Raw genomic sequence first — 11,867 nt, forward strand, 5'->3', positions numbered from 1 at the left:
GATTAAAAGGTGACTTTATTGTATAATGAGAATTTCGACTCTTTGTGTCTCTGTCCGGAGAGAACAGAAGAGGAAATTGTTAATCTTCCTCTGGTTTTATAGCATTGAAAAACAGCAAAGGAAGGCTTGAATGCCTTCTTCGTGAGTTTATTTTATCCCCTGGCCATTGTAGATGTATAGTCGTCATTCTGAGAAGTGGTGAGAGTGAGCCCCACAAGGCGGGGATTTCTTTTTTACCCCCCCTGTAACACACACTTTAGCTTTTTCCTCCCCTTTTGCGCCTCCTTCTCTTCTCCTTTGGACTTCAAGTGGACACCAGCCAGCTTTTGATTTAAGAAGCGTTTGTCTTCCCAGGGATGTGAAGTGGGGGCCGTGGCTGATGTACAAGTATTAGGATTGAGGCGGGTTATTTCGAGCAAGTGTGTGCAGAGGCGCCTCAAACTGAGAGAGGGAGCGGAAGGGAGCGCAAAGCGCACAGACCAGACGCAGAGAGGAGAGGGAGAAAGACGCACATATTTCAGTGGCATTCAGCTGATTCTCCCGCACATTGGATCGGCACAACAGATCTACATGACAAGGAAGGACGGATAGAAACAAATTCAGATGCTTTTTTGGAAATGAGTTCAACTTAAACGAGCTTGCATTTAACAATCGCATGTTTTTCTTTTCACTGCGAGGAGAAAGCAATGCAGCTGCTTTATGAGCAAACCGAGCACTTCGTCAACTAAAACTGGAACTGTTCTGCACTGAATTTCGGGGGACTGCCATTTCGGGGGGCACTCTTTTTCCACAAGAATGCAAACAGGAAAAATGGCAGGGTTCTTTCTGACAATGTGGAGAGTTCTTGCCATTTTGGCACTGGCGATGCAACATACCACTGGTAAGACACTGAAATATCAGATTTATGAAGAGCAAAAGGTTGGTACAGTTATTGCCCGTCTGAAAGAAGATGTCGCGGATGTTTTGGCAAAACTTCCAAGCTCAGTGTCCCTTCGCTTCAGGGCTATGCAAAGAGGAAGCTCGTCTTTCCTAACAGTGCGCGAGCAGGACGGAGAAATCAGCATCAGGACCAAAATTGATCGCGAAAAACTCTGCGAAAAGAATCTTAACTGTTCCATTCAATTCGACGTGCTGACGCTCCCCACCGAGCATCTCCAGCTTTTTCATGTCAATGTGGAAGTGTTGGATATCAATGATAACGCACCCCAGTTCGCGCGTGCCATCATCCCCATAGAGATCTCCGAGAGCGCTGCCGTCGGAGCTCACATTCCCCTGGACAGCGCCACAGATCCTGACGTCGGTGAAAACTCACTGTACACATATGCCTTAGAGCCCAATAACTTTTTCAAGATCGACGTTCAGTCCAGGAGTGATGGGGTTAAATACGCGGAGCTGGTGGTGCTCAGGGAGTTGGATCGGGAGGTGCGCTCCGGCTACGAACTTCAATACACAGCCTCTGACAGGGGCGTTCCCCCGAGAACGGGCTCAACCCTCCTCAAAATAAGTGTTGCTGACTCAAACGATAACAGCCCGGTATTTGAGAAGTCCTCATATGTCATCAACCTGCCTGAAAGTTCACCTGTTGGCACTCTGCTCATTGACTTAAACGCGACGGACGCGGACTATGGCACAAACGCCAAAATAGTTTACTCATTTAGCAGTCACGTGTCTCCCAAAATTATAGAGACTTTCAAAATTAATCCAGACAGCGGTCACCTGACCCTCATCAGACGTGTGGACTATGAGACGCTGAACTCTTATGATATTGATGTGCAAGCGCAGGACATGGGTCCAAACTCCATGCCCGCGCACTGCAAGATCCTGGTCAAAGTGTTAGATGTGAACGACAACAAACCAGACATCAGCATCAATCTCATGTCCTCGCAGGGGAACGGGGACGCAGCTTATATATCGGAGGCTTCTCCTTTGGACACGTTTGTAGCTTTGGTGAGGGTTGAGGACTTGGACTCAGGGTTGAATGGAGAAGTAGAGTGTAAGCTTCACGGTCAGGGCTATTTCAAACTGCAGAAAACATATGAGAACAACTACATGATTTTGACCAATGTGTCTCTGGACAGAGAGAAGAGGTCAGAGTTCAGCCTGACTGTGGTGGCAGAGGACCGGGGAACCCCCAGTCTCTCTACCATTAAACATTTCACTGTGCATGTTACTGATGAAAATGACAACCCACCGCGTTTTGAAAAGGGACGATATGAGATCTTTAAATCAGAGAACAATGCCCCCGGAGCATATCTGACGTCCATTATGGCCACTGATCCTGACCTGGAATCCAACGGACAGGTGAGCTACTCCATCTTGGAAAACTCAGTTCATGGAAGCTCCATCTCCACCTACGTCACCATCGACCCCTCCAATGGCGCCATCTATGCGCTGCGCACGTTTGATCGTGAGGATGTGAGTCGTATATCTTTTGTTGTGCAAGCCAGAGACGCAGGGAAACCACCGCTCCTTAGCAATACCACAGTTATCCTGAACATTCTGGATGAAAATGACAACCCTCCAGTCATTGTGGTTCCCCAGCTTTGGAATTTTACCGCAGATGTCCCCACATTAAAGTCCACAGAGGGTGGACAATTAGTTACTGTTGTTAGGGCAACTGATCGTGACACAGGGGTCAACGCTGAGCTCATCTGCTCTATCGTAAGTGGCAACGAGGAGGGATTTTTCCTTATCGACCCCAGGACATGTGAGATTCATGCCAATGCTAGTTTGGAGAACTTCCCCCATGACCATGCCGAGCTTACAGTTGTGGTTAGAGATCAAGGAAGTGAAAGCCTCAGTGCCAAGGCAGTTCTGAAAATAACCCTCGATGAAAACAGGGAGAATCATGTGCAGTTAATGGACCAAAGAGAATCTCCCCTTGATGCACCCCTGATTATCATCATCTCCCTGTGCGCCATCTGCGCTGTGCTCCTGATCATCATGGTAGTGTTTGCTGCGCACTGTAAGCGGGAGAAGAAGGACACCAGGCACTCCTACAACTGCCGGGTAGCAGAGTCCACCCACGAGCACCACCCAAAGAGGCCCTCACGCCAAATCCATAAAAGTGACATCAACCTGGTTCCCACCGTGAACGGAACCCTCCCCATCAGAGCCCATCATCGCTCACCCTCAGCCACACCCCCAATGGACCGAGCCCAGATGGGGAGCCGGCAGAACCATCACAGCCGCCAATCCCTGAACAGCCTAGTGACCATCTCGTCCAATCACATCCCAGAGAGCTTTGCCCTGGAACTGGCACATGCAACTCCACCAGTGGAGGTGAGCACACACACACACACACACACACACACGCAAACGCACGCACAAGGAGCAAATTACTATCATAAATATCAGATATGGTCCCACAGGTCTAAATTTTCTGTCTCAATATCTCTCTACTCACCCACTTACACGCACATGAACACACCAGCATTCTCCTCCCCACACAGCTGTCTCTGTTTGAGCAAATTAACTCATCTCAATGTGTGACAGTAATCAACACTACCCTGTAGTTCAGACTGACTCTCATTAAAACTGTTGATGATTATAGATGTCTTTGTCTTTACCTTGTTTACACCCTGTCACCATTACCTGCATCCTCACTATGACTCATCCATCAGTCACATGTTTCCATATTCATCTAGACTTACCCCACCCTACTCCCCGTTTTTTGTTTAAATGTCATCCATTTTGTCTCACTCATTTTTAGCAGCCTCTCCATCATCCATTTTGTGTTTACTCATCCGTTGTTTTGTCTTTTGTGTTGTCTTTTTCTCTTTTTCCCCTCTTCGATGTCCCATCTGTTAATCATCCCCCTTTTTTTTCTGTTTCTTTATTTTATTTTATTTTCTTTGTTTTGTCACTTTTGGATGTAGCAAGTCTCACAGCTTCTGTCCATGCTCCATCAGGGCCAGTACCAGCCCAGACCCAGTTTCCGTGGCAACAAATACTCCCGCAGCTACAGGTAATTTACCCCATCCCTCAGCCCCTCTCCTCTTCCCCAAGATTATCATTTGTTTACTTTTCAAACCACTTGTTTCTCATTGTGTATTTCATGCTCCAAAAACCTGTTGTGAAGTTTTACCCGTCAATTGATCTGTTGTTTGATGGTGTGTAAATATGTTGTTTTTTTTGTTGATCCTTTTTTCGTATTACTGTTGCTATCATTATGTCATTCAGTTCAAAAGAATGCAACTCACTTGTCTGAATTTCACAACAAATGTCCTAGTTCTTCTCATAGGAAATGGGCTCATGTTGTAAAGTCTGCATCTATCAGAATTTTCATCATAATATCCCCTTATAATCTCTAAGTGATGGATTTATTGATGCCCCTAGTGGCTGCTGTGCGAGATTTATTGATGGGATCTACCTGCATGTAGAATTTATGGGCCAAGCCTTGTCTAGCTATTTGACAGATTGCAGAAGCAGCCACGAGTTTGATATGATGGATTTATTCTTCTCAACAAGCAAACTGATTCATTCAGCCTTTCATATGTAGTTTATAAACTTGCATAGTTGATTTTGAAATGACAGTCCTATATTAATAAACTTTTTTCAAAGATTTTTTTCTTCTTCAAATGTCTCCCTGCAGGTATGCATTACAGGACATGGACAAGTTCAGCTTGAAGGACAGTGGTCGTGGGGACAGTGAGGCGGGGGACAGCGACTGTGAAATGGGGCGGGAATCCCCTGTGGACAGGCTGCTGCTGGGGGAAGGCTTTTCTGACCTGATGCACCTCGAAATGCACCATCGACTTCACCCAGGTGAGATGTTCCATCTCAGCCTAAGTGGTTGCACACTTCAAAAACAAGACTTTCTTCTTTTTTCCAGTTAACACCTTTCTCAGTATAGCTTGACCCTGGTCAGCTGCCTCACGACCCAATACTTCCTGTAGCATTGCCTCAACTTTTAGAGGGTAATCACACCTTAATCACCAATTTGGGTTAGAAAAATTGTGGGGGTTTTTTGTCTTATGATTAGTTCTTGTAAATATACAACAACTGATCTTTGAAATTTAGAAGACATTTTTGTCAGTTTGATCTTCAGGTTGAGTGTAATTCACCTCAAAAGTAGAGTCTGCCTGTCCAATTTTAGGACCATGGACAGTGTCAGGTCTAAGCATATTATTTATCTGTTTGCACCTGCCTCTATCGCCTCTAAATTCACCCCGTTGCCAGCATACAACTTTATTGTGCTCAGTCCCATTGTTCCACACAACCCTATTTCCATGCTCGTTATCACACTCAGAGGTTACAGTGTGTTTAGCTTTACGCGTTACTGTGCATGTGTGGTTGTGTCTATGTATGTGTTATCTGCCCCTAAGATAGAGTCTTGTCTGTAAAATCCTCCCTGGAGCGGAGATGAGTCGCCTGTCACTCATCGGCATGCGTCTCAGGGTGCTTTTTTTTCCCCTCCCTCTATTTTTTTCTTTCTCTTTTTTTCCCCCCTGGTGAGTGACAGTGGTGTGCTTTCATGTCTGAACTGAGGAGAATTCATAGTAATTGCTTTTAGAATGATGTTATTCTCTCCCTCTCTCTGTGACTCTGTCCCTCTCTTGCTTTCTCCTACATGCCTGAGAGCTCCTTGGCATTTCTGTCTTCTTTACTTGTTAACGTATTCTCAATCTTTATTGAGACAGATAAAGAGAGGAGTGGTGGACAGGGACAAGTCTTTCTTTATCTCATTGTTTCTCCTTTTGAGAGAGACTTGGAGATGTTGCACCTCTCTTTCCTCCCTTTCCCTTCCGCTATCTTGTATGCTTATTTGAGAAAAAAAAAGGAGGAGGGGAAGTAGATAATGGGCTGAAAGGGAGGATTACCACTGTTTCTCTTGAAAAGATTTAATTTGTTTAGATTTTTCTATTTAGATTGGTAAATGTGGCTAATCATGCTGGATATGACAAAATAACTAAACAGGCAAATCCCTCTCAGCCTTGTAGTTTGGAGAAGTGAACGTACTTGGCAGAGCATTTAAATGATACATGAGCATCTGAATGTAATGCCAATTTGTAGAAATGAGAGAGAGAATTCAGCTCCAGTCTTTTTTTTTTTTTTTAAATACCTGTCACTACCTGGATGTGCATACTATAAGCTGCAAATAACAGTCTGAGATTAGGAGGAGAACAATTTCAAGTTTGGGCTGTGGTAAGCAAAGCCTGAAACAGTGCAACGTAAACCACTAAACAGGTATCAGTAGAGCACAGGCACAGCTGGTCATACTCAAGTGTATCCTTGGTCTTATTTTGCTGCTGCTGAAGTAGCTACACTTCCTCGCCCTCCTTCACCATCACCTTCAGTGTTGACAATTTATTTGTCCATGAGTTTTAAGATTTTCTTTACCACCTTCTTCAGATAATTTCCCTTTAAAACACTTTTTTTGTGTTTTACCTGAGTTGTTTTGCAGTCTTGTCACAAAATTTCAAATCTCAATAAATGTTCCTGTTCTGCAGCTGAACTGTAGCTTGACTCTGGATGTTTTTTTTCCATATCTGTTTGTTTGTTTGTTTTAGCCATGAGACTGTGCACAGATGAATGTCGTGTCTTGGGACACTCTGACCAGTGCTGGATGCCTCCCCTGTCCTCACCCGCTTCCTCTGCTGACTACCGCAACAACATGTACATCCCTGGAGAGGAGTCCTCTCAGCAACCCCAAGTCGACGATGACCAGTCCTCTGTTGACTCAGACCAGCGTAAGAGCTTCTCCACTTTTGGCAAAGAGTCTGGAAATGAAGAACTTGGGACTGGGGGAGGAGGTGATGTGTGTGCAGCTGGAGGAGGGACGGGCTCCCTCCTCACAGAGATGAACTCTGTGTTCCAGCGACTCCTACCCCCTAATATGGACTCCTATGCTGAGTGCACGGAAACAAGCCCACCCTCTTCCTCATTAACCGCTGAGAGAGGAAGCGGACGTGGTGGCAACACTGCTGGTAACCATAGTAACAACGTTGTTCCTCAGGACAACCGCAGGGGGCTGTTGCCAGGTGGTAAAGGTCCTGTTTATCCCCCAGGTGTAGCTACTTGGGCTGCCAATACCCACTATCTAAACCCAGGTAGTGGATCTGTGGGGACCAGCCATGTTTCCTCCTCTTCTTCGTCCTCATCTGCAACTTCTATTCCCAGCTCCACCAGTGGACAGCCACCACACCTAAAATGGCTGCCAGCCATGGAAGAAATTCCAGAAAATTATGAGGAGGATGACTTTGATGGAGTCTTTCATCAGGGTCACCAGAGTGGCAGGCGCAGCGAGAGCCTCCATGAGGCCGGCATGGACGCTAGTGAGCTGGCTCATGAGATCAACAAGCTGCTGCAGGATGTCCGACAAAACTAGAGTGGAACTAAGAGAAGGCGTAGCATGGTCTCACCAAATGACGGGGGAACATTTCACCACTTTATGGTACATTCTTGTTCTTTGTGCCAACATTATAATGCTCGTCTTGTTCATTTTCAAAAGTTTCCTCTTTGCCTTTCAGTACTGAGACTGACTGAGAAAAGTAAAACATGGCACTGAATCTGTGAGGTGATTTAAAGGCATCAAAGCAAGAGCTCTAAGAACAGATTACTCAATTGTTATTACAGACTCTCTGAAAGTTGCTTGAATGATTGATTCCAAACAGATTTCCATCAACAAAAAATGTATCCTGTTTTGTTTTGTAATGTTTACAGCTGTGTGAAAAAAACTTGGAGAAACCAACTGTTGTTTGATCTAATTTGAGATTTTACAGTATACAATATGGTACAGTGTCTGTGGAAAAAGGCAAACTCACTTGAATATTGTGCCATGTGTCCTGTTTTGTTATTATGGAATGTAACTGTACAATTTTACCTTTGTATTTTAAAAATACACTCTTTTTTACTTCTATATATTTATATGTGTCAATGTATGTTTGTACAGAAAAAGAAATCAAATGTCTATTTTTTATATTTGTCACTGCATGTCTTAATATCTCTTAATGTGTCCCTTTTCCTTTTATATTGTAAAACAACTGTATTTAAGTTTGTTATTGAATGTGCGTGTGTGTGCATATAAAAATAATCACATCCCAATGTGGTTCCATGTTGGAAGTAGATTTCGTATGGTGACACTGTGACCAGTGGATAATAAATAAAGTGAAGAGTTTCATAACAGGGTCAAGTTTGAAAATTACTGTTATGTTGGCAGTTGACCTTTCTTTCAGTGACCATGTGAATTGTTTAATTTAACTTGCATGTCTTGTTTAATCTGTATGGTTTCTCCTCAGTGTTTCCATTTGCCCCTCTGTCTCCTAGCACCCCCTAATGCTCAGCATCAGAACTGCAGCTCCCTCAACATGCACAGCCAAAAATCTACCATGTGTTCTCTTGGCAAACCTTCCTTACATCTCATTATATCCCACTTCCCATGACTCTGCTAACAAACACATTTGTTGTGAATTTATCCCAAAGCTCTTTTGAAATGGCATAGAGGTTTGAATTTCATTTCATAGTAGGAATCCTCCTTTATGTTGTGTCTCCCCTCTGTGAAAGCATCACATATATACCAAATAAGCTGTGCTTAGCAAATGAACAGCATCTGATATTAGGTGCACTTGATGAGACCATGACAGCATGATATTGTGAAACACAGCCATATGGACACATAATGCAATTAAGAGAAAGTAAGACGTGAGCCTCCCTGCTCTCCTTACTCACTCTGTGCGTGATTATGAAGGCTTATCTTTGTTTAATACACTCATGAGCAGGAACACACGTGTTAAGCATGCACACGGGAAAAAAAACCCCACAAAGAGTTGCTTTTAAAAGAGGCAAAATACAGCAACCTAAGCTAAATGTAGCAATTAGCCTCATGAGGAAGAGCTTTAACATAGTAAAGGTTAGAATTTGTATGCACACAAACATCCATTAACGTCTATGCGACCTAAAAACATGACAACACAGGATAACATCTGTTAGTCTGCAACTCAGTCTACCAACTTGGTCACACACACACACACGCACACACAGTTATCTTTTCTGTAACTTCAGTTGATGTTTCATGGAATTGTAATCATTTCCGTCCCATCAGTAACCATAACTATTAATATCTTTTCTTGACCTTACAATTCGTTTTACCCAACTGTTATGGCTCAAGGCCTCTGGAGAAGTATTTCAACCTCCCTCCTTCTTGCAAAGACAAGTGTGTCATCACTCAATAAGGATTGGCTCCCTTGACCTGTCTCCCTGCCTAATGCAAGAGCCCATTGGACTGGCCTCCAGACTCTGCTCCAATCCCGGCGGCTGATGGCACACCTCCTTTTAGTATAAAAAGATCTTGAAGAGGCTCCTTTGGTGGCAACTGCAGCTTGGTGTGCAGTTTGACCTCTGCTCTGCTTTGGTTCAACCTTGAAAATGCTGCTATATTGTTTTGGATCGTGTTTAATCTTAAGTGATGCTGTTATTTTCTAAAAGGGCTAAAGATTAATTCGTTTTCGCAACTCATATGATACTTTTGTTTCTTATAGTTTAGATTTACAAGTGCTTCTTTTTGTGTATTTTCAGTTTGTTTAGCCAGTGTACTTTAGAGAGGCGTTTTGGATGTTTCTTTTCGAAGTAGTTTAGTTTTTAAGATATTGGGGAAGATTGCTTTTATGTTTTGATGATTTATTGATTTGAGTTGTACCTCCCACCCTTAGTTCCACTGGTTTATCTCGTCTTTTTGATCCCTTTGCTACCATCTAGACATCTTTTATGTTACTTCCCTCTAGCTCTAGCATAAACGGGGACCTAACACCAACAAATGTAATGTTTTATAGGATGTAAACTCGTTTTGTTTCAAAGTAGACTCACTCCAGAATGAGTAAAAAGCTAGATTGGCCAATGGTATAAACTACAATAGTTCACAAAAAAGGCTCAAAAGTTTCCAGGCTCCAAAATGATTATACCTTCTATTACCTCTACAAATCATTACATGGCTCCTTTTTGCATTGCGTTTCAAAATTTGTGCCACTTATAGCTTACTGAAAAAGAAGATTTGTGTTCACCTAGACTAAAAAAGTGCTATATATGTACAGTCCATTACCCATTTCCCATTTTGTAAGGAGATAACAAGGATGGCTGGTGGTATTACGATGTTATTGTCATGATTCTGTCCTGATTGTCCTTTTGCTTGCTATTTTATTATTTTTTTTAAACAGTCATATTACTGTTTCTTCTGTTCTGTCATCCCCCTTCAGGCTGACTTTCAACCAATCTGCCATCCAAACCTCTTCCTGATTTGTATTTGTTAATACATTATAAATAAACAAATGACCACATATGAGCCACACTATCCTATATAACCCCTTTAAGACAAGAAACAAAGTAAAACATTGCCATCTCAAAGGTTTTATCCTTGTTATGACACAGGTACTTTTTTGACAGTGAACAATCTAGTTATTAGCCTACAGGTTTCAAAGAGCTGTTCTCAAAATGAAGATGGGTCCCCACAATGTGACTCTATACAGATCCTTTTCTTTATAACATGGATAATACATGTACACAGACATACACATAAACAGATATGCAAACATTGGATACCATATATGTAGACACAATTGTGAGTTAGATTTTGCAAATGCACTTTTGCATTTGCAGCAAGAAAAAAAAATGGACTCACACATACACACACACACACACACACACACACACAGAACATGCATGAAAACACTTGATAATGAGCTCATTTGTCTTCATCATTAGAGAGTTCAAGCCTCAATAAGCAACTAGCATTGGCTGTGGGTGAGTGAGTGACTAAGGGAAACTTAAGCATGCTAGCTGCTAAATTAGCTTAGCCTTCTTTGAGCTTTATATTCAAAGAGCCCATAGTATGTAATGGTTCAAATTCATAATTTTCCAACAGTCCGTAGGTTTGAATACTTTGCTGTTAAAAACAGACTGTAGCCTACATTGTTGAAACGTGTCTTTCATTTCAATTCTGTTTGAAAAGCTTAAGATTCATTTTGGCCACTGTCTCTTTAAGGCCTCCCTTCTGTGAGAGACTGTAGCCTCTTTCACATATTGGTATTTCACTTATTAGTTGTTTTGAAAAGAGTTGACCATGTTAACCAGCCACTATTCCTCCTTGTACTTCACACGTCAAACAGAGCAGATTAGCACCATATCTCTGTGTCTTCATACATAACAAGCTGGTGCTGAGGAATCAGCTGAATGATGACAGCATCATTAGTTAGGGTGGCGAGTTCTGTGATCCCCACTTGCAATGTATAAACACACGTGAAGTGGGCCCGTTTTACCACTGTTATTGGCCAGAAACATTGGTCTGTAAGGCAATTGCCCCCTCTTTGCCTGAGGTGTGCCAAAACATCAACTTGGCAGGATCTGTGCAAATGCGTTACACGGTGATGCAAACAAGTGAGGGACGAAAAGCCTTGGACTATTCAGGAAGTTCAGGACCAGTGCATTCTGAGGAACAGGATAACTCCATTTGGTTGGCGCTTTGGGTTTTCCTTAAGCTTTATAAATACACAAACTAGCTGCAACACACTGAAGGAAGGGGAAAAGCCAAAAAATATTAGATTATCTTTTTAACTGTAGCAAAGCACAAGAGAGCCAAGACTGGGCTGACAGGTGCTATGTGCTATTAGTCATGAGATGAGTCTAACCGCCTGACAGGATTTTTTCATAATTTTGTGAATCACACTTCAAGTTAGATGCAGGATCTCTGACTTCTAAGTGTGTAAAAGCAAAGCTAAAGCTGCAGCAACAAGCAAGCACAACTTTGCACTTTCTCAGCATTGCAAAATATACCTTAGCTGCTTGGCTGCAAAACCTTATTAGCACTCACAAAGAATTCCGATTGTCATGCTTTATTTTAAGTGATCGCTGCTCCCTTGTTTTTAGCCTTTATACTA

At 42.8% G+C, this 11,867-nt stretch overlaps 1 protein-coding gene across 2 annotated transcripts; it reads left to right on the forward strand.

Moving 5' to 3' along the window:
- The first annotated feature begins 371 nt into the window (after window positions 1-371).
- On the forward strand, window positions 372-8,122 carry pcdh18a (protocadherin 18a). Of its 2 annotated transcripts, none has more exons than XM_075463528.1 (4): window positions 372-3,282; window positions 3,879-3,967; window positions 4,595-4,767; window positions 6,513-8,122. In XM_075463528.1, the coding sequence occupies exons 1-4, from the start codon at window positions 796-798 to the stop codon at window positions 7,328-7,330; spliced, it is 3,567 nt and encodes a 1,188-aa protein (XP_075319643.1). In that variant the 5' UTR covers window positions 372-795; the 3' UTR covers window positions 7,331-8,122. The 2 variants fall into 2 exon arrangements, with proteins under 2 accessions (XP_075319643.1, XP_075319645.1); XM_075463530.1 differs by having other exon boundaries at window positions 3,912-3,967.
- The last annotated feature ends 3,745 nt before the right edge of the window (window positions 8,123-11,867 follow it).

Source organism: Odontesthes bonariensis, chromosome 4 (genome assembly GCF_027942865.1).
Source record: "Odontesthes bonariensis isolate fOdoBon6 chromosome 4, fOdoBon6.hap1, whole genome shotgun sequence".
In the NCBI taxonomy this organism is placed as follows: domain Eukaryota; kingdom Metazoa; phylum Chordata; class Actinopteri; order Atheriniformes; family Atherinopsidae; genus Odontesthes; species Odontesthes bonariensis.

Coding starts and splice junctions, on each gene's coding strand:
- pcdh18a (XM_075463528.1), top strand. CDS start 796: ATGCAAACAGGAAAAATGGCAGGGTTCTTTCTGACAATGTGGAGAGTT. Junction 3,283..3,878: donor ATGCAACTCCACCAGTGGAG/GTGAGCACACAC, acceptor TTTTGGATGTAG/CAAGTCTCACAGCTTCTGTC. Junction 3,968..4,594: donor AAATACTCCCGCAGCTACAG/GTAATTTACCCC, acceptor GTCTCCCTGCAG/GTATGCATTACAGGACATGG.